Raw genomic sequence first — 23,537 nt, forward strand, 5'->3', positions numbered from 1 at the left:
TCCACTGCAGGACCAGCCTCTGCTAAATTTTAGTTTCAATGCCATAACTAAAACAGGAGTTGGCAGCATTTATTGTTTGGCAATCAAGGGGTCACTGGCAGACACAGAAATAGGTGTACGCTCAAAGGGTCCTTGCACGCACATATTCGAACCCTTGCTTGAGATTTAGCCGGAATACCCAATCACTTAGGAACATCTTAGGATAGAGATCCCAATTTCTAAAACACTTTCAAAAGCTCCTTTATTCAACACACCAGTTCCTGAAACCCAATTGATAGTAGACCATCTAGTTTGTGTGTGTCAACATCAAAGGACAGCACCCTACAAAAAAGGAGTTTCAACCAAGTACTACAATGGAAACAAAGAGTTTCTAATACAGCTGCCACGACCAATGGAAAACTCAAATGATGGGGTTAAAAAAAAGTTATGATATGGATATATCAGAGATCCCAATATAGAATAGCTGGTCCTTGCTACATTGCCTATGAGCTTAAGTGTGCGGTGGATATATTACATCTTACCACCTATGTTCTGTTAATCATGCAACGTTAAAGAGATTGTGTCAGCCTTTGTATTCCTCTTGGGTTCTCAGGCATCATGATACATGTGAACCTCCTCATTATTTATTGAATGCTAAACCCCTCGTTTAAAGACAAGCATTTGCAATGCAATAGGTCTCGCTTTAGGAAAGTTTGAGGTATTGGAATTGCAAATGACAAATTTTTTATTTATGTGTTGGTTTTGAAAATAGCGAAATTAATAGCTTTGTCATTTACAATGCCAATAAGTTTTAACTTTCGCAAATGTGACACCTATAGCATTTGTAATGCAATATGTGGTGTATTTACGTGACTTAGATGTATTGATATTACAAATAACAATGGCTTTTAATTTTTTTTAATAATTAATATTTAACCAAAAGTTATTGTAATTTATAATGGCAATAGCTTTAACTTTTGTAAATAACTTTTGTGAAGATTATGTTCAGTGTATTTTATTGTGAGGAAAATCCAATAACAGAAGTGAAATATTAACATCTTTTTATGACATTTGTAATAAAGCTTTAAACATTGAGAGAACATATTTGAACCAGTTGTTGTTGAATGGTTGCACAGATTGATGCTGTGGTGGCGCTGAGTGATGTTGTGGTGGCGACAAGTGATGCTGTGGCGTTCAGTGATGCTGTGGTAGCGCATAGTGATGTTCTGGTGCCCCTGGGTGATGTTGTGGTGCCCTTGAGTGATTCTGTGGTGGTGCTGAGTGATGCTGTGGTGATGCAATAGATAGACAGAGTGAGGGAGATAGATAGATAGATAGATAGATAGATAGATAGATAGATAGATAGATAGGTAGAGGGGGGCGATAGATAGTGTGAGGGCGATAGATAAATAGATAGAGTGAGGGCGATAGATAGAGTGAGGGTGATAGTTAGATAGACAGAGTGAGGGCGATCGATTGATAGATAGATAGAGTGATGGCGATAGATAGAGTGAGTGCGATGAATAGACAGATAGAGTGAGGGCGATAGATAGATAGAGGGCACTAGATAGATAGAGGGCGATAGATAGATAGAGGGCGATAGATAGATAGAGGGCGATAGATAGATAGAGGGTGATAGATAGAGTGAGGGTGATTGATAGAGTGAGGTTGATAGAGTGAGGTTGATAGATAGACAGAGTGAGGGCCATAGATAGATAGATAGATGGTTGTGTGTGTGAGGGGGTTGTGTGTGTGGGGGGGGGTTGTGTGTGTGGGATTGTGTGTGTGTGTGTGTGTGTGTGTGTGTGTGTGGGGGGTTGTATGTGCGGGGTGTGTGGGTGTGTGAGTGGGGTGTTTGTGTGTGTGGGTGTGGGTTGTGTGTGGAAGGGGTTGTGTGTGTTGGGGGTTGTGTGTGGGGGGGTTGTGTGTGGGGGGTTGTGTGTGGGGGGGTTGAGAGTGTGGGGTTGTGTGTGGGGGGGTTGTGTGTGTGTGGGATGTTGTGTGGTTTGTGTGTGTGGTGGGCTGGGTGTGTGGGTGTGTGTGGGGGGGGTTGTGTGTGGGGGGTTGTGTGTGGGGGGTGTGGGTGTGTGTGTGTGTGTGTTTGTGGTGTGTGTGTGGGGTGTGTGTGGGGTGTGTGTGTGGGGTGTGTGTGTGTGTGGGGTGTGTGTGAGGGTGTGTGTGGGGTGTGTGTGTGGGTGTATGTGTGTGGGGAATGCACCTGAGTCAAAGGGATTTATTTATATAGTGCCAACAGTTATGATAAAAGGACAACGTGCAGCCTGGTGGGGGGCTGCTACTAGACTGTACTTCCTGTCCCCGTTCTCTTGCGAGAAGAAGAAATACTTTATCAGGGGCTGGAGAGCAGGGGAGCAGTCTTTGCACCGAGGGCATCTTTGACATGTGTTCGGCACTTGCATAGGGTGACAGCACTTTCGGGCGGGGGGGGGGGGGGGACAACACAATCGCGGGGTGACGTAGCAGCACTTCTCCGGAGGAGTATGACTCTTGCAAGGGAAGGCAGCGTCCTCTGATATGGCCACAGCCGTGTGGTCGCGGGCCTGGGTATGCTGTGAGCAGGCCTGAGCTGAAGCGGCAGGGAGGGCGGCCTGAGCTGAAGCCGCAGGGAGGGCAGCCTTCTTTAGGTTAGAAAAATGCACATTGATTAGCACTCTATTCCGAACCCATTAGTCAGGAATTCATTAGGTTTACAAAAAAAAACTACCACAGGCCAAATTTAGCAATTTGAATACAGATTCCTTATTTAAAATGAAGAAACGCCATGTCAGAGCACTGGGAGCGTGAACACGCATATTACGTTATTGATCCCAAATTGACGACAAATAAATATTTAAAGCAATCCCCAAGTGAAACAAGCTGCAGAAAGGTAAAGTTTTGCCACACTTGGCAGGAGACCCAGGTTGCTTTCTGTGGAGAACATGTGCGGGTTCAGATGCTAGGGCACAGACGGGCGAAACAAATGCAAAATTTATTGAAAGGACAAATACTCTAAACAAGCTCTTGGCATTGCTGTGGGGAGGGGGGAAGGGGGAGGAGAAACGCAAGACACGGCATGGGGTGTGTGTGTGTGTGGGGGGGGTGTGGGTGTGTGTGTGTGTGGGGTGTGTGTGTGTGTGGGGGGGGGGTGTTTGTGTGGGGGTTGTGTTTGTGGGGAATGCACCTGAGTCAAAGGGATTTATTTATATAGTGCCAGCAGTTATGATAAAAGGACAACGTGCAGCCTGGAGGGGGGCTGCTACTAGACTGTACTTCCTGTCCCCGTTCTCTTGCGAGAAGAAGAAATACTTTTTCAGGGGCTGGAGAGCAGGGGAGCAGTCTTTGCACCAAGGGCATCTTTGACATGTGTTCGGCACTTGCGTAGGGTGACAGCACTTTCGGGGGGGGGGGGACGACAACACAATCGCGGGGTGACGCAGCAGCACTTCTCCGGAGGAGCATGCCTCTTGCAAGGGAAGGCAGCGTCCTCTGATATGGCCGCAGCTGTGTGGTCGCGGGCGTGGGTATGCTGTGAGCAGGCCTGAGCCGAAGCGGCAGGGAGGGCGGCCTCAGCTGAAGCCGCAGGGAGGGCAGCCTTCTTTAGGTTAGAAAAATGCACACTGATTAGCACTCTATTCCGAACCCATTAGTCAGGAATTCATTAGGTTTACAAAAAAAAACTACCACAGGCCAAATTTAGCAATTCGTATACAGATTCCTTATTTAAAATGAAGAAATGCCATGTCAGAGCACTGGGAGCGTGAACACCCATATTACATTATTGATCCCAAATTGACGACAAATAAATATTTAAAGCAATCCCCAAGTGAAACAAGCTGCGGAAAGTTAAAGTTTTGCCACACTTGGCAGGAGACCCAGGCTGCTTTCTGTGGAGAACACGTGCGGGTTCAGATGCTAGGGCACAGACGGGCAAAACAAATGCAAAATTTATTGAAAGGACAAATACTCTAAACAAGCTCTTGGCATTGCTGTGGGGAGGGGGGAAGGGGGAAGGAGAAACGCGAGACACGGCCTGGCGGCCGTGAAAGTGAAAGTACGGCCGGCCGGCCGTGAATAATTAGGGGAGGAGAAATGCCTGAGGCAGAGCGCACAGCTTCAGATGCCTGTGGGAGGGAGGCTGGTGTCTTTGAAGTGCACGCGCTTTTTTCACGGGCACTGCATGCAATCGCCGATGGTTAAGCTCTGGTTAAGCCCCAATATCTCTCGCAAGCTCAATGCGCAAGCTCAATGCGCAAGCGCATTAACAGGCTCGACCTAAAAAAACATATCATATCTCCCGCAATTAAACCACTACATTGACTTCTCTTTGCGGGTCAAGTTCAAAATGTGTTGCCTTGTCTATAAAGCCAATCGCCTGAACAGACGAACACACCAGACCAACTTGCTAAACAACTCTGGTTGATTCTATGGCCTGAGGAGAAGTAACTCTCTCCATTTGTAACCAACAAGATTTAAAACATTGCAAGTTCAAAATCAGTGTTTCCCAGGAGCAGCAAAAGCCTATGGTATTCACTTCAAATTGAATTCTCAACCCGATCTGCTCTTTCACAAAGGTGTTAAACCACTGCTTTTTGAGTCATTTGAATTGAAACGGATGTTCATGTTTTTTTGTCCTATCTTCTATTAAGGACTGGTTTTTGCATCGTTTTAGCTTATACTTAAAACCAAAATTTTACATAGGAGAGTATGCTCTATTTTCTTTGTGAAGTGGGCTAAATCTTCTTGATGCAGTCGAGCTTTAGAAAACAATTAAATAAAGTTTTCCACAGAGACAGGTAGGGCACGTATTCTAAGAAATCACTGAACTCCTGGGGGCAGTGTACTTGGGGTTCTGCCTCTCCCCTTCGGTGAGTAAAATATTGGCGAGTTTCTTAATTTACTGCCCTTTTGACTATGCCGGGGGAATCTTTGTCCACCCTTTATGGTTGTTTATCCCAATATCTCCTAAAATATTCTAATTTCTCCATCCTGGGAGATCTGAATCTTCATGTGGTTAAGGCTAATGACAAAAGAGAGTGTGGGGGGTGCACAACTGGGTTGAGCAGGATGTTGGCGAAAAGTTGTTAGAGTTCTGGGTGCTCTCAAAGGGTGGTGTTCTCCGTCTGCACACCACTGAGTAATACTGTAGAGTTGTGTTTGCGGAAACCGCAGGTACATCCCCAAAGAGGCACACCGATAATGATCATCAAACGTGATTCAACAGTTCATTTGAAACGTAACATTTATTTTCTTCAATGTTTTTTTGTATATTCCGTTTTGGTTATTTAGCTGATATTCAAAGCATATCAGAGGACAACATAGTTAAACACATGAACAGTTGTATCCAATGCATTTCGGGCTGTTCAGCCCTTGATCACGGACAGGCTGAGGAGGAAGAGTACGAAGAAAACGTCAGGGGAATTGTAATTGTACAACATAGGAGTTCTCATCTACCCGTTTATTTTGCTCTGATAGCATGCAATCGGTAATTTCCGAAGCACTCCCACACCCGCCTGCACCTATATCGAGCACTTCGGTAATGGTAACCCTTCACTCCTATATCGAGCACTTCGGTAATGGTAACTCTTCACTCCAACATCTTCATACGCTGGCTCCTCCTCGTATTGTTACCACCATAGATAAATTTCGATTCAACCCCCTCACCCTTCACTCCATCATTTGGCACCCGTTTCTTTAACCAGTGTTTAGCATCACGAGCACTTGTATATAACTCCTATGTTGTACAATTACAATTCCCCTGACGTTTTCTTCGTACTCTTCCTCCTCAGCCTGTCCGTGATCAAGGGCTGAACAGCCCGAAATGCATTGGATACAACTGTTCATGTGTTTAACTATGTTGTCCTCTGATATGCTTTGAATATCAGCTAAATAACCAAAACGGAATATACAAAAAAACATTGAAGAAAATAAATGTTACGTTTCAAATGAACTGTTGAATCACGTTTGATGATCATTATCGGTGTGCCTCTTTGGGGATGTACCTGCGGTTTCCGCAAACACAACTCTACAGTTAAGGCTAATGACCCACATGAGCTTCTCATCCCTTGACAACCCGTCTGCGAGGAACTTGAAGCAATCAATCCACTCAACTAGCTGGTCACATTCTGTACCCTATTTTTCCGAATTGTTATGTGTAAATAGCAGATGTCAAGTGTAATACTTGGACTGATAACGCAACTGTAATTTTTAGTTGGAAATTTGAGCAGGGTTCTATCGGTAGAAAACCCACTCCGTTTGTACCTCATCGTAGTTGGGCTAATACCACTATGGAGGAAATCACTTCCATACTTAATAAAAAGAATTCACCTTTGAATGGAGTCATTGAGGGAGATGCACAGGCAGTTAATACCTGGCCAAGACATATGGCGGACACCAGTGCGCCCAGTAAGGTAGAGACTGGCCTTTTAAAACATTGCTCTGCTCCGTGGTTTATTAAGGAGCTTAGTAAAAAATGCCAACAATCTAAAAGACATGAAAGGTTGTGGCGCAAGCTCTACCTACCCGCCGATAAGAATCTCTATAAAAAGAAGTTCTCAGATTGAAGACATCTGGAAGGGAGGGCATCTCTGAACATTTCAAGACCTCCAGCACTTATACTCACTTAACACCACCCAATTTCACAAATACCTGCAGTTCCGGCACGCGCTTGATACACATATACCCACCGTACGCAGGATTGTTTATGGGTTGGTGGGAAAGAGAACATGCATGGGGAAGATATGCCTCCCCCTGGGTTGATAACATCATATTCTGGGGGGTGTATATCGATTATATTATTCTTCTGTGGAATGGATCCATTGGAGAACTGCAGGAATATCATGATTTTCTCAATAAAAACCCATTCAATGTGGCACTCACAATGAATCATGCCACAGATCAGATAGACTTTCTGGACATTACATTCTATGTCGAGGAAACAAAATACATAGCAAGTTGTATCTTAAACCTACGGAGAGTAACGGCGTATTACATGTTACCAGTGCGCATCCAAAGACAACCATTGATACCATCCTCTATGGAGAAATGTTGAGGGTGCGCAGACATTGTAGCAATACCAATGTGTTTAGAGAAAACTTAAAAACAACTAGGAAAAGATTTGAGAACAGAGGCTTTAAGCAAAAGGTATTGGATAATGCGGAAAAGAAAGTAATGCAGGAAGCCAGGGAATCCACATTACAAGAGCGGGGTGCTGTAAATGCTAGTCAAAATACTCGGTCTTCAATTAACTTTTTACAAAATACAATAAACACAGTCAGGCCATTTACAAAATTCTTTATAAACATTGGAAATTGTTGCAGGAAGTGCCAGGAGTGATGGGGATATCTCAACAAAACCGAAAGTGACTTACCGAAGGGGAAGGACACTGAGAGATTTGTTGTGTCTTAGTTACGTGACTCCAAAAAAGGCAAAGAATACGTGGCTGCCGACACAAGTGAATGGTTTATTTACATGTACAGACTGCAATGTATGCCAATATGGTAAAAACAGATAGAAGGAATTTAGTTATAACACCTCTCAGGTTTACAAAATGCGACAGATCATAACAAGCAAAACCACTTATGTTACATACATAATTGGGTGTTGCTGTAATATAATATAAGTGAGCAGCACAACCCGGGCACTTAATACTAGAATTCAGGAACATATAAGGGCGATCCGGCATCAGGTTACCAGATATCCTATGACTGCACATATGAGGGAGCTCAATGGAGGAAGACCGGAAGTTTGGTTCCATGGCATAGATCACATCCCTTTGAGAATGAGAGGTGGGGGCGGGGGGGGGGGGGGCGGGGGGAGGGGGGGGGGGGTACTGGGAGCTGTCCCTTCGGCAAAATGAGGCGGTTGGATATGCCGGTTACGTTGTACCAAGATTGGACATAATACTGATGAGGAGCTACATTACTTCATGTGATCCTTTATGTGGCTCTTGAATCTCGGTAGGCATAAAGCCAAATTGATATACTAGGGAGAATGACATTATCAGAAGTTGAAAGCTGGGGAGGATGATTTGAAAATGTGATGGGGTTAACCTCCTCTGCATGCTTTCATTATAACTTGACAAATGACAAATGTAATGGACTGAGTACTATCTAACTGTTGATTGTTTGATGTCTTATATCCTAGCACCTTGTATGATATGAGGTGAAATTATAAATGTAGCCAACTTTTTGAAAGATTGGAGAACAAATATGGTAATTAGAGGACATTTTTGTAGAAACGTTGCTGGTATAGTGCGGAGGGATTAGAGAAGGTTTTAGAGGAGAATCGAACCCTTGGTCGTAGGAGTTGTTGCGCTCCGCCTTTGCTATGTGAGCCATTCTTCACTTTTGAAAAACGTACCCATGATTTGGATAGGTATATGTGGGTTTGTGCCGATGGGCTTCTGCTATCTATTGCGATCGAAATGCGGCAGATAAAATTTATCATATTGTAGCCTAATACCTTTCCCTCACATTTCAAGGGATAAACCCGTTGGCTGCTGCCGTCGGCCAACGGTCGTCGCGAGCACTACCTTGGTAGTGCTGCGCACGTCCGTTGGCGGACTCTGCCCCACCCGTTTTTCGAATGTTCAGCACTGGAGCTGAACGTTCGAAGCAGCCAACAGGTTAATGAAATCTGTTGTTTCCCTCAATGGATGTTCGTGAACTAGAGCAATTGTATCTGCGCTTTGAATAAAGTTTGCTATTTACCCATTTTGTATTTTAATACCTTTCCCTTGAGACTATATAATAGTAATCTGCTGATTATTCTCGATTGGGGCATTCTTGATACCGTGGCGAGATAATCTAAACTTTGGCGTAGGAGGTGTTGCACTTCGCATTTGCCATTTGAGCTATACTTTGTTAGTGATAAATTTACCCTCGACTTGGGTAGGCATATGTGTGTGTGGGCTGACGGGCGTTTGTTATCTATCGCGATCGAACATGCGGCAGATAAAGTTCATTATGTTGCACCCTAATATCTTGGCCTTGTGTTTCAAGGGATTAATAGAAATCTGTAGTATTTCCCTATTTGGGGCATTTCAATGGGTGCTTGTTAACCAGTGCAATACTTACCCTTTTGTATTTTAATATTTTTTCGTTGAGACCAAAAGGATGCAATAGTAATCTGCAGTTGGCCCCTAATTGGGGCATTTTAACACGTGGCTAAGTCGGTTGACGGTGAGTTACCCGACGTAGCCATTTGTCTAAATAAGAGGAGCAAGGTCAGGCCGTTTCGTTGGTATACCAAAAATTGTCGGCTACGTAGCGTGAGAACGAGACATTCTGGTGAGTGTGCACCCGATTTAGATTTATTCTTTCTTGCCAAGTTGGGTGCGTAACCATTGGGCTATTGATCTTTTTTGTTAAAACACTGGGACGGGAGGACCGATAGCATCACAAGATATTTGAAGGCATTTTCGAAACAGGGTTTTTTCCAACTAAAAATATTTGAGAAAACATTGTGTATATGTGATGTGTGGGCCACTTTTAAAGAACAATGTCGGGCACAGTACTTTTATGGTTTGGGCTGGTGGGATTGCTACGAGACAAGCTTTTACCTTAAAGGTTAATATCTTGCTATTTGCGCTAGTTTTGAAGATGGCCTGGCGTCCGGGGCTTGAACAATTGCGGAGGGTTGAGAATAGGAGTTGCCTTTAGGATAACTATGTACTCAGTGGTGGGAACTTGAATGTCTCGGAGTAGGGACGTTTATTTCGTAACTGTTTGGATATGCACAAGTTACGAATTTGGTTTGGGATTTTAGAACTTACTATATATAAATTTTATGTGATACAAAATTAGATTGGACGCTTAAAGATGTATAATTTCATTACAGGCACATCAGCCGTTTTTACTTTATGCAGTCAGAGTCGGATATTAGCCTGATGCAGTTCTCTTAATAGGTAAGCGGGTGCACACTATCCTAGGTCTTGAGACAGGCTGGCAGGGATGGGATTTGGAAATTGAGACGTACTAACATGAATAAACTGTTGGAGTGTTGATCCCTGATAGGTCTTATGAAGCATATGGATACTATTATTTTTGAAAGTGATATAATCATTATAGTAAAGTGTTTCTATTGCTTTGATGATTTAACTACTGTTTCTCCTCTTTTTTGATACTTTGCATGCATAACAGACTTAATTAGTCTTTGCCTGCTGTTACTTTAAACAAAAGTGGTAGGCCAAGGTGATTGACCAGTGGAGCACAATAGATGACTACGCGCACATATTTGGGTCGAAATTTTGAAACATCTATTTGACTTGGTAGGTGCAAATTTGTTGTAACGTATGAACGGTATGGATTCCAATATGAGGATCATATTCTAAGAAATTGGGTTTGATTATTTGTCACACCTTAGTTGTGAAACTGGGGAATGCTTTCAAAAATGTTCTGGTGTTGATTTCCTGTTCCAAATATTTAGATGCAATGCTCAACTTTCAAATTTTTTAGATGAATTATGTCCAACTATTGGGTAACAGTATGATGTGTTTATACTGTCTAAATAAGGAATCTTTGTGATAACATCAATGAGTAGGAATTTGGTTATTTGTAAATGGCATAAAGGAAATAAAAGTGAGTGGTATTAATCCTGTTAACAAATACAACAATGTGTGAGGTTTTTAGGGTAAAAAGTGAGAGTATCTATATTCTCCTGTAGATAAGTTAGACTCTCCTGTTTTTTAGCAATGTTATTAATTGTATGTACATAATGAATTATACGTATAGTAATATGTATTTCATTATATTGTATTATATAACTGTTTTTAAATGTTGTTTTACAGCCCTGATGAAGTTCTCGTATAGAACGAAACATGTGGGCTGTTTGGTGTACAGTTGACAATATTGCAAAGAAGAATAAAGAATTTGGATTTTTTTCAACATTGGACGGACATTCGTATATCTACTTCTTTATGGACTTTTCTGTAAGGTGGTGCAACCTACAGTTGATAAAGTGTATTTTGGTTGTTCTAACCACCCCAGAGGAACGGCAGGGGCAGTGGCGTTGCACACATTGTGAGCATTAGGCCCTGAGTTCAGTTTAAACTATTGGGGAGATTGCATAAGGATTGAGGTGCAACACAAAACCAGGGGAGTTTTTGTATAGGTTGGCTGTTTTCTTGTTGCTTTCGATATATACCCAAGTGCACCACGCCCCCCGAGTTCAGACCCATGGAAGCAAAGGTACTCATGGGGGAATTGGGTCAAGTAGGGGTCTTCCTGATCTACAAATCACTCATTATAAATTCACCCACTACGCTAGACCACTTACGAACCAGATGGGAGGCTTGGTTGGGCCCTATGGAGGATTACGATTGGAGCAACGCTGTCATGGCCCCCCGAGTGATCACCATCTCAGCTAGGCTGCGGCTTATTCAACTTTACTACCTCCACTGTGCATACCTCACCACGTACGGTTATACCAAGCCGGCTGTCTGCCTGCCCCAAGATGCCCCCACTGTGCAACAGAACCCGCAGACTTATCATATGACCTGGTCCTGGGGACCTGAAAAGAACATTGAGGTTGGAAATGCCCTGTACACCCCAGGTGTGCTCTTGGGGATCCTGGATGGCATAGGAGGCTCTAGGGCAGACAGGACATTCTTGGGTACGACCCTGGTGGTAGCAAAAAGAGACATTGCAGCCAGATGGAAGAACTCTACCGCCCCACAATTACCCAATGGCGGAAGGGCGTAGACTGGTGCGCCTCGCAAGAACGACCGGTATTCCTGGCTCGCGGTTGTCCAAAGTAATACAAACGAGTGTGGGGCAAATGCCTGGGGCTGCTGGATTGATGGGGGGGGGAGCGGTGCGGGCAGAGAGGATCCTTGGTCTTTGATCTTGTGCCATTATCTGGCTGCACAGGTGTGCATTAGTTAGTAGTTTTCAGGTGTGGGGAGGGGCTATCTAAATTTGATCTTAATTACCAATCCGCAATTCTTGTACAAATGTGGTCGTGTCTTGACAATGTCTGTGTAAAACCCAATAAAATTTGAGTATTCAAAAAAAAAAAAAGCATTTGCGATGCAATAGGTCTCGCATTAGGAAAGTTTGAGATATTGGTATTGTAAATGACACACTTTGTATTTATGTTTTGTTTTTGAAAATCGCAAAATTAATAGCTTTGTCATTAACAATGCCAGTAGTTATAACTTTTGCAAATGTGACACCCATAGCATTTGTAATGCAATATGTGTTGTATTTACGTGACTTACATGTATTGATATTACAAATAACAATGGCTTTTAATTTTTTGAAATAATTAATACTTAAATAAAAGTTATTGTAATTTATAATGGCAATAGCTTAAACTTTTGTAAATAATTTTTGTGAAGATTATGCTCAGTGTATTTTATTGTGACGAAAATACAAGAACAGAAGTGAAATATTGACATCTTTTTGTGACATTTGTAATAAAGCTTGAAACATTGAGAGAACATATTTGAACCAGTTGTTTTTGAACGGTTGCACAGATTGATGCTGTGGTGGCGCTGAGTGATGTTGTGGTGGCGAACGAGTGATGCTGTGGCGTTCAGTGATTCTGTGGTAGCGCATAGTGATGTTGTGGTGCCCCTGAGTGATGCAGTGGTGGTGCTGAGTGATGCTGTATGTTATGCTATGTTTTGTTTTGCTATCCTATGTTTTGTTTTGTTATGCTATGCTATGGTTTGCTATGCTATGCTTTGTTGTGTTTTATTATGCTATGCTTTGTTTTGCTATGCTATGTTTCGTTATGCTATGTTTTGTTGTGTTTAGTATGCTATGCTATGTTTTGCTATGCTATTCTGTGTTTTGTTTTGCTATGCTATGTTTTGTTGTCATGCTATGTTTTGTTATGCTATGCTATCCTCATAGATGCTAGTAAACATCCCTCCCCAGTGCTGCGCTGTCCATTGGAACTAGTGCTGAATGGACGTCCAATGGTCGTGCGCAGCACTGGGGAGGTAGTGCTGCCGTCGGCCAATGCACCGACGCAGCACTTAAGGGGTTAAGGTTTGCTATGCTATGCTTTGTTGCGTTTTATTATGCTATGCTTTGTTTTGCTATCCTATGCTTTGTTTTGTTATGCTATGCTATGTTTTGCTATGCTATTCTATGTTTTGTTTTGCTATGCTATGTTTTGTTGTGTTTTGCTATGTTTTGTTATGCTATGTGTTGTTGTGTTTTGTTATGCTATGTTTTGTTGTCATGCTATGTTTTGTTATACTATGCTATGTTTTGCCATGCTATGTTTTGCTATCCTATGCTTTGTTTTGTTATGCTATGCTATGTTTAGTTGTGTTTTGCTATGCTATGCTTTGTTATGCTATGCTATGTTTTGTTATGCTAGGTTTTGTTGTGTTTTATTATGCTATGCTTTGTTTTCCTATGCAATGATTTGTTATGCTATGCTAAGCTTCGTTTTGTTATGCTATGTCGTGTTTTGTCATGCTATGTTTTGTTATGCTATGCTATGTTTTGTTAGAGGTGTGGCGCCGCGGCTAGGGCAACTGACTCCGAAATCTGGGGATCACGGTTTGGGCACCGGCGGCAGATTAGCTCAGTACCATGTGACGCTGGGCAATAACTTGCTTAATCTTGCCGACGGCCCCCAGCGCCTAGAGACCCTTACGGGTGATTGTGCGGTGTTTTGTTATGCTATGCTTTGTTGTGTTTTGCTATGTTTTGTTATGCTATGTTTTGTTATGCTATGTTTTGTTATGCTATGTTTTGTTATGCTATGTTTTGTTATGCTATGTTTTGTCATGCTGTTTTGTTATGCTGTTTTGTTATGCTGTTTTGTTATGCTGTTTTGTTATGCTGTTTTTTTATGCTATGCTTTGTTATGCTATGCTTTGTTATGCTATGCTTTGTTATGCTATGTTTTGTTATGCTGTTTTGTTATGCTATGTTTTGTTATGCTATGCTTTGTTATGTTATGTTATGCTTTGTTATGTTCTGCTATGTTTTGTTATGCTATGCTATGTTTTGTTATACTATGCTATGTTTTGTGTTGCTATGCTTTATGTTATGTTATGCTATGTTTTGTTATGCTATGTTTTGTTATGCTATGTTTTGTTATGCTATACTATGTTTTGTTGTGTTTTTATGCTATGTTGTGTTTTGCTATGTTTTGTTTTGTTATGCTATGCTATGTTTTGTTTTGCTATCCTATGCTTTGTTTTGTTATGCTCTGTTTTGCTATCCTATGCTTTGTTTTGTTATGCTATGCTGTGTTTTGTTATGCTATGTTTTGTTATGCTATGCTGGTGAGGGTGTGTGATGGTAAGTGAGGCTGGGCGAGGGAGAGGGTGTGAGGGTGTGTGAGGGTGAGAGGGTTGTGAGGGTGTGTGAGGGCGTGAGGGTGAGGGGGGTGAGGAGGTGAGGGGGGAGGGTGTGAGGGTGATGGGGTGAGGGTGTGAGAGGGTGAGTGAGGGTGAAATGGTGTGAGGGTGAGGAGGTGGGTGAGGGGGTGTGAGGGGGTGTGAAGGTGAGGGTGTGTGAGGGTGAGTGTGGGGGTGTGTGAGAGTGAGTGAGGGTGTGTGAGGGTGAGAGGAGTGTGATGTTGTGAGGGTGTGAGGGTGAGGGGGTGTGATGGTGTGAGGGGGTGTGAGGGTGAGGGGGTGTGAGGGGGTGGGTGAGGGGGTGTGTGAGGGTGAGGGGGTGTGAGGGTGAGGTGGTGTGAGGGTGTGGGAGGGTGAGGGGGGCTTCAAGACCAACCAGCCTTGGTAACTGGTGCATCAGCATTAAATACCAGTAGGCCTCGATCTTCAAAACAGAGCTTTGGCAACTGCACTCAGCACTGTGGACTAATTACTCTGACCTATCCGCCTTACTTCAAGTGCATTATATCCTGGCACTGTTAATAAGACATACAAGATATCTGCCGCATTTGTGACAGAGTAATCCACCCGTCAGACTTCTAATCATGCCCTGAGCTTGTGTAGTGTTTGCAGCACTTTGAACTGTAGCCCTTACTGAGATGTCGCCAGGGTGCCATTGGCCCAAATGCAAACAAGGACATTCAACTAAACACAACGTCAGCTTCTTCCATGAACAAATGACACAAATAGGTAACTGAAGCACGCAAACAGCACAGAAGAAACCTACAAATGCCATATGAGACGAGCCACCGCGTTAGGAGAGGAAGTGGTAGCTTTCAGATGCTTTTACACATAAAAAGACTTACCTTGCGAGTCCGGAGAGATCTGAATATGCACCAAAGGCGGGCAGCAACAAGCATAAGCCGGAAGAAGGGGGTGGGGGGATACTTTGAAACATGCGCACCCACACGCAACCTTGCCCTTTTCAGATGTAAACAAATTAATTTATAAAACAAATGGAAAGGGTTTTAAAATATATAATGCACACCTTTACTAAACAAGGCCAGCTGCAGGCGGGGAAGGCATGCACTTCTCAGTGCCTCAGAGCTGAAAGGGGGGCAAAGCGCTAGCTCTGCGCTTCGCCTGGAGGGTACAGGCGAGGACGGCTGAGCACAGGCGGAGTCATGAGGGCCAGTCAGATCTATACTTCAAGGGCAGAATTGAGGCAGGTAGGGCTGGGGCAAAGTCGGTGCTATGTGAGGCTGGGACAGAGTCGGCTGGGGCACCGTCAGTGATCGTGTGAGGCTGGGGCAAAGCTAGCAGGCATGCACGGCCTGTCGGGGTGAACGCGCAAGGGGCGGGGGAGGGGCGGGAGTGAGCGTGGAGGAATGGTGAACTCGCTATCTAACCTAAGAAGAGGCACAGAGGAAAACTAGAGAGATGGCACAGCAACAGCATTTGAGGAGCAAACTTAATCTCCCCGTGCCTAACAAAATGAATGTGTGTACTATATAAAAACTCTGCAAAAAGAAAAAAAACAAGTAAATACATGTAATATACGCAGGCAACATGTTTGCATGTAAAACAAGTAACAAACGGGCCAGCAGTGAAGCGATGCGAGAGAGAAGGCAGGCGCTGGAGAGGGAGGGGGTGGGCTGCCCATATGGAGAGGGAGGGGGTGGGCTGCCTGCTCGGCTGGGCTGCCTGTGCTGGGGAACAGATGGCCGTGAAGCAAGGGGCGGGGCAGCGGAACCCTTTGAAGTGGCCTGGCGGCCGTGAAAGGAGAAATGCTGCTGCCAGGGGGAAGGCTCGTGCATGAGAGCAGGTCACGTGATTGTGATTCACGTGAACTGTTGAAAATCCTCATTGTAAAAGTCAGCTTTGTGGATGGGCGGCATTAGGTCTCTCTGCGAGACCTAAAAAGCTAACACCAAGAAGTAAAGAGGCCCGACCTTATTTCTTTGCCAACCAAATCGCGATGTCTAGCAATAAACCTAGGGGAAATTCTCAAATCCTAGCACCTTAGCACAGCACCTGGAGGCCTTTCCTAAACTATGCGAGCAACTCTCAGATTGTTTGGTAACAAGATCAAAGGTATTGCTGAGGCCTTAAATGTCTCAGGTCACAGTAATATCTCGGATACTAGGTGGCAAGAGAACCAGCCATTGATAGCTCCGACTACACGATCTTGCTCCTTGACTGAATTTGCCACTAGCTCTCTGGAGGACTCTGCTAAACATCTAAAATCCTGTCAATCTGGTTCTCCAGATGATCCCTGCCCTCCTCATATCTTGGTGCCAATCTTGTGGCTATCAATCCTACTTTTAACTCGCACCTAAACTACATCCTACTCCAATCCACTGTATCCAGCTGCTGGAAAAAAGCGAAGCTCATTCCACTTTTGAAAAAACCTACTGCCAACAAATACATCCTGGCAAACTACAAGCATATTTAATTATTGCCAGCCTTCTCTATGATTATGGAGAAACTGATTAATACTCAACTGTCCAAGTATTTGGACTCTATCAGCTGCTGCATCCTTCTCAGTTGGGCTTAAGCCCTGGACAAAGCACAGAAGCAACACTGGTGGAAGTATCTAACACCATCAAGCTTGCAGTGAACCCCAGGAAGCAAGTGGTCCTCCTGCTTTAGGTCTATTGGCTGTGTTAGATACTGTTTCCCACCCTATTCTCCTTCAATAAACTGAGAAATTGAGGGATCGGTGGAGCCGCTTTGGCATGGTTTGGGTCTTTTCTATGCGACAGAAGTCAGTCAGTATGGATGGATGCCACCTTTTCCACCCAACCCTAAACCTCTAAGATTTGGTGTTCCTCGGGGCTCTGCCCTGAGCCCAACACCATTTAATGTCTACATGACTCCTCTGGCAACTCTGGTGGAATCGTTTGGGGTAAAGGTAGTGCCCAACGGGGACGACACACAAATCCTTTTAATTTGGGACAGTAATACTCCCATTGCTCAGAACAGATTGGTAAGTCTGTCAGTGGTATTTCAGTGGATGGGCCGGAGCAATCTTCTATGTAACTCCAGAAAAACTGAAATGGTTTTTTTTCGGCATTCCTCCCCCTTCTTGGGGCTGGGAATTCTGGCCCAATTCTGTTCCTTCTCCAACTACCCCTGTCACAGTTGTATGCAACTTCGCGGTTACGTTTGCTAATAAGCTATCCTTCAGTTCCCCGGTGGACAGTGTGGTAGGAGCATGCGTTGGCCTTCTAAGATCCTTAAAAGAAAATGTATCTGCTCCCATCACAATGCCAGAAAACAGTTCTTCATGCCTTATAACCTCACAGCTGGATTACCCCAATGCGCTGTTCTGGGTCCTCCCAGCCTACCAACTTGGGAGACTCCAGTTGGTGCAGAATGCTGCAGCCCAACTTCTCTTCAATCTTCAGAATCATAACCACATTCATCTGCACCTTTAAGGATTTGCCTTGGCTGCCAAACCACGCAAGAGTTCATTTCAAAGGGCTGGTGAAGGCCCATAGAGTTCTTTATAAGTCTGGTCCCCGCTACTTGGGCAATAGACTCACACACTACCTTACAGCGGTAACTCTGCTTTCAAGCGATGCCTTGTTGGCTGTTGTGCCAAAAACCAGGAGGAAGAAATGGGGCATCTCGTCTTTCTCGGTCCTTGCTGCCTCTACCTGGAATGCTCTTCCCGTTCATCTACGGGCCACCAAAGAGGAGAGTTCCTTCAAACGGATTCTAAAAACCTGGCTGTTCAATTAGGCTTTCTAACGATCAATCGTCCTCTGACTAGTGGTCACTGCACTTTAGCGCCAAGACACTCATAGGAGTAGCTGTGTGCTTTACAAAAACCAAATAATAAATAATAAGTGGCAGCGTGTCTAGAAGGGATTCTACTACATAATCTGCTGGAGTTTGCTGCTTTACATCATATCAAACAGGTATTTTAATGAGTCAATACACTAGCTTACGCATATGACAAAGGGAATGCATTAGAGCATGGGTACTAGCAAACATTTGCCCAGGAACCACAAAGTACTGTCTGTGGTGTGACAGAGGGCCGCAAAAATGCCATCAAGGTGGCGGTAGGGGGTCTGAGTGGGTCAGGGATTGTGTAAGGAGGTCTAAAAAGATGTTAAATAAATGGGCAAGCATTTATTTGCAGGTTAACTAAAGTTAAGTGATGCAGAACACCGCCATAGTTACCTCATGACTTCATTTAACCTGCAAATAACTTGCCTGTTTGTTTAACAAATGTATTTCTGAATATTAGTGCTCAGCAACTAAACAGCTGCTCACCAGGAGGGCCACATGTAAAGGTCAAGAGGGCCACACGTGGCCCCCGGCTGTATTTTGAGCATCAGTGCCTTAGAGTTTGCCTAGGGAGATAATCTTGGATTCAATATCAACCAATTTTTTAAGCAAGAATATAATGACTGCAACATATTGCTTCTTAGGACATAATGAGAAACATATAACATTACAGTATTTTCCTGCTCTAGAATCTGAATAGAATATCTTCGATATTTCATAGGCAAAGTGCAGGTATCTGTATATCGGAACTAGTGCACAATAATATCAAATTAAAATAAATGCGGAAGATTTCTAAGCACACCTTTGTACCGAATCTCCTAGAGCTTCTCCATATCATATTTTGAAGGCTTTGTTTCCTAATAAAAAACGCATAAAAAATACAACTGTTTGACCAGCATGTGTGCACACATCTACTTTGTTTACAGTGAGTAAGTGGCTTTTCTGATTTCCAGAGAGCCGTGATTAGTATCTAGAAGTCAGTGTGTATAAACAAAAATCAGAATGCAAACATTTAGTTACTCTCTTTAACTTTGCTTAAAAGAGATGCACCGACACTAAGGGAGAGGAATTCACGAGATCAAAGAGTGGAGAATAGTGGTAAAATGGAACCCATATTTCGATATTAAATTGATAGAGAAGAATTATCAGTTTCATAACTGCAATTCTAAAAGCATTTACACTTACCTTCTTGCAATATCCAGGCCAGCTTTCATGACAACATCGTACCGGAAAGACTGGACCGATTTGACAAGATCTTTGTAATCCTTTGGAAGGCTAGGGTCTTCTTCAACCTCCGCTTCAAAATCATGCTGATCTAAGTCGTCATCGTCGTCATCATCATCATCATCATCTTCTTGTAAAGTCTGTTTTCGATTCTTCTTTGAGGTTTTGCTACTTTTTAATCTTACAGATAAAGCCACATTCTTTTCAAGATGCAATCCAAGGCCCCTGGAAGGGCTTATAGAAAAGGCTCCATTGGCAGGAGTTCCATGATATGCAGCCCTTGTATGCAGGTCAGCAGGTAGCATGCATTGTGTCCTTGATACGCAGAGTGTGCAGGTAGAGCGTCTCTCCCAGGGTCGAATAAAAACATTGACTTTTCTCAAAAGGCTGATGGATAATCTGAAACCTGTCATGGCATCTCCTGGAAATCACCAAAAACAAATATGTCTTACAAACTTTATTTTTTGCCTCTTGAAACAGAACAGTGTCTCAAATAATGTTTACATAATTTATTGTACAAAGAATTTTTTAATAATTTGCCATATTAAACAAAATAATTTATACTTCAATGGGATGAAATCCACCATAATTAAATTACTAACAAAAATGGTTGCAAGGAGCAGCCACAGCGTACTTCCATTTGTGTGGCTGTTGAATATTGCAGACCACTATATTATATTACAATAATAGATATAGTAAATAGTTTTAGCTTTTGTGGGGTGAGTTTTTTGTTTTGTGTTGGTGATGGCTCACTTTGGGCCTACTGCACATTACATCACTGACAATGTGAGCAGGGTTAGCAGCAGGCACTCTGCGAATGTAAGACTATAGCACTGGATTGCAGTGTGAATAGCTGGCAAAAGTAGACAAGAGGAGAAGTAGGCAATGGTGGACAGGGAGAAGAGCAGACACTCAGGGGCGCTGAGGATCAGGAACAGATGATTGCAAATGTGTGCAGAGTGAGAAAGTGGCACTTGTGAGCAGCTTGGGGAGCCAAGTGGCAAGAGCTGTGTGAGAGCTCGTCTTTTAGACAGTCTGAAGAGCTTGTACAAGTGCCAAGTGAAAAATGCTGGAGGGCAGTGTGGGGATTGGTAGTGTGAGGACCTGTACTGATGACAAATATAGCGAGCCTGCAGTGGGGGACAATGTGAAGGACCTTATTGTAGGATAGTATGAAGAGCCTGCACTGGCAGACAGTCGAAAAAGTGAGCAGTAGTAAATCGTGTAAGAAGCAGACACCAGTGCACGTGGTGAAAGCTGGCATTAGTAGGCAGTAGGGGAGCGGTCTCTGGTGGACAGTGTGGTGAGCTGGCATTAGTAAGCAGCAAGGATCTGGCAAAGGTGAGTCGTGAGCATGAAGAGTTAAAAATGTACCATAATCTTCAAGCCCAAGTTCTCTGAAAATCAGCACCCATTTCAAGAACCAAATCCACTCCCAATGTTCACGAAAATGATGCACTGGAAGAATGGGCGAGACCGAAGAGATTAATTAGATAGCGTTAGATACATCTTTCTTATCTTGTGAACAAACAAGTTTTAAGAAAGATACAGAAAGCAGCTTGTTATCACGATTTCAGTCTTGTAACTGCCGATAGTTCGAGTAATAAATTCCCATAACTCAGCATTATGCCAGAACTGATAACATTTTATGAAGTACAAAGTATAACTGACGGGATCCGAGTGAAAACAATAGGTGGGAGAAAGATCACAAAATCATAACCATGATCAAAACTGGACTAATGGAAAATCACTTTTTGAATCACAAATAACCCAAACTGGGCCTGATTTACAAAGGACTGTCACAGGGATAGGCCTAACCTATTTAAGGAAAATAATAAACACATGTTCTGCCTGATTCACAAAGATGCAAGTGTAGGTGCTTGATATAACGTTTGCATGATTAAATCATAAGCACACATCATTTTTAGTCTTCCTTCAGTGTGTGGTAGTTTCCAGCGATGAGTCAAAGAGTGGTAATAAAACCCTGAGCAATGTGGTAAACACATATCACTATTTAACGTAGTTGGCAAACATACAAAAGGTGATGGGAGAAATGCTTGCAATCAGTCTAACCACAAGTAATTGCTTGGGTACCAATTCAGCCCATCAGTGATCACTCTTTTGCCCTACATGCCACCTCAGTTTCAACCCACGCACTCATAACCAGCAGCCTGGACTACGGCAACGCCCTATACGCCGGAATCAACAGATCTCTCCTACACAGACTCCAGACCATCCAAAACGCCGCCGCCAGACTCGTACCCGGGACTGAAAGCCACGAACACATGACCCAACACCTAAAAAGACCTCCACTGGCTCCCTGTCGAGAAGAGAGTCCCCTTCAAACTCCTCACCCATGCCTACAAATTCCTAAACAACATCGGATCCAAATACCTCAACGAGAGACTATCATTAAGGTCAAGCACTTGTGGGATAGCTACTACCAAGATAATGCAAATTAGACCATAGGAGCGTCACCAAGGAAAAGGTGCCTTTCTAAAAGTTAATTTTCCTAAATATTCATCAAAAATTTAACTTTGCAATGGAACTGGGTTTTTAATAAATTTTGAAAATAGTTGTTGAACCCTTTCTCTAGCTTGTCCCAAACCTGGAGTTAGAGAAATTAATATTTTAATCTGTAGTCTAGTTTTCCTCATAGGACAGCAAGAGCCTTCCACATTAAAATAGGCAGATCTTCACTGTAGGAGCACAGCATAATTACATTTCTGCACGTCCCATGTTTAGATACTATATACCCTCCCTTGTAGGCAACAAAGCCTAAAGGGAGTGTCTTATTAATATTTTAAAGAGAAGGTGTTTTCCTCCTGCAAAAAAGGATTATTTTGACAGGTTAAACTACAGGATTAAACTGCAAAAGTCAGGCTACAATAGTAGGAGTTTCCTTTGTAATACCGGTGAATGCTATAATAAGTGCTGCAGTCCACATGTGCCATTTAACTTTCCATGCCATGGGGGGATTTCTGCACCATATGCTGATTAGCAGTATCCCAGTGCGTAGAAAAAAGCAAGAGAATCAAGCCCAACAAAATAGGCGTGACCACACAAAAAGCAGTACAGTCTCACAGTTTACAACTGTTGGTTATGTCTCCATATCCACCTGACCTGACCGGGATCAGGGGCCAAACTCCATTGTCCCCAACCTGAGGCCATAGCTGGGGTGTAGCCACACACCTGCAGCTTTAGCCTCCTCTTCCACCACAGCAGTTTTCCCCATGATGTTGCAGGGCAGGGGGGATACTGTGGCTTGCTCTTGTGCATATATGTGCAAAAAAAGGTGGGTACTCCCAACTTCATACATGGCCTCAGCAGCAGCTATGTGTGCCAGTATGGAAAAAGCAGGTCCTTGGTGCTTGGAATATTCAGACTGACTCTTATTCTTTTTTGGGAAGGGTCCTGGGAGAGGGATGGATACAGGGCCAGTGCTCAGCGCACAAACAGTGAAACAAAGCCATGATCTGCAATGTCATAGGGGTCCCTCCTTCTGTAGGTTTGGAAAAAAGAGAAAGGGTTGAGGGAGTCTCCAGCCCTATACCGCTCAGGCAGCAAAGGAGAGCCCCCTCCATACCCCAGTCTCCATCTCCAGACCGATACAGTTTTAGAAATTAAGGAATTTTAGCTGGTATACCACTGGACTTTAGATGCCTATATAACATGCATCAATATCAAAGTGCCAGCATTTGACACAAGACCGAAATCAACTCTCACCTAAGATCTCTCAAACACTTCTCTAACACCACAAACAAGTCAGATTTGTTTCTCAGGAGCAGACCTTAAGAACAATTCTAAGTAGGAATTAAATGTGGATGTATCCTTGCGCTTCCACTAATGATCATCTTGACATCCCGACTATGTCACTCTACATACCAAAGACTGTAAATACAAAAGTTCAAGTAACTTTCTGTGAAGACAATACAGCAATCACAGCAAAAAAAAAAGATGTCATTAAAAAAACATTCAAACTCAAGAGTAATGGCAAAGGTCATACTTTTCAATGAACATTTATTTACAGAACTTCACCACCATGGAAAAGTAAAGGTAAAGGCAGTGAGATATCGTGACTGATTTTATACTGCAATGATTTTAATTAAAAAGGAAAATAGAACTCAACATTGTCTTTTTAGTTGGCCCAAGAAATAATCACATAGCTTGGCCAACTAATGATAACTGTAATTTAGGCAATAGTTGATATGGGTGAGCTTATGATTAGGACATA

The 23,537-nt window shown here is 43.2% G+C and overlaps 1 protein-coding gene across 3 annotated transcripts in view; it reads right to left on the bottom strand.

Annotated features, from left to right (window-relative positions):
• The window catches only part of MTRES1 (mitochondrial transcription rescue factor 1), a 56,177-nt gene that overhangs the window by 25,094 nt on the left and 7,546 nt on the right, over window positions 1-23,537 (bottom strand). For 2 of the 3 annotated variants that reach the window (XM_086926697.1, XM_086926698.1), the window contains exon 2: window positions 19,265-19,724. In XM_086926697.1, the coding sequence (XP_086782823.1) occupies window positions 19,265-19,724 (460 nt within the window). Of the gene's footprint in view, window positions 1-19,264; window positions 19,725-20,677; window positions 20,762-23,537 lie in introns of all 3 variants that reach the window. The other variant, XM_086926699.1, reaches the window with a different exon arrangement.

This window comes from Lissotriton vulgaris, chromosome 6 (assembly GCF_964263255.1).
Source record: "Lissotriton vulgaris chromosome 6, aLisVul1.2, whole genome shotgun sequence".
NCBI lineage: Eukaryota > Metazoa > Chordata > Amphibia > Caudata > Salamandridae > Lissotriton > Lissotriton vulgaris.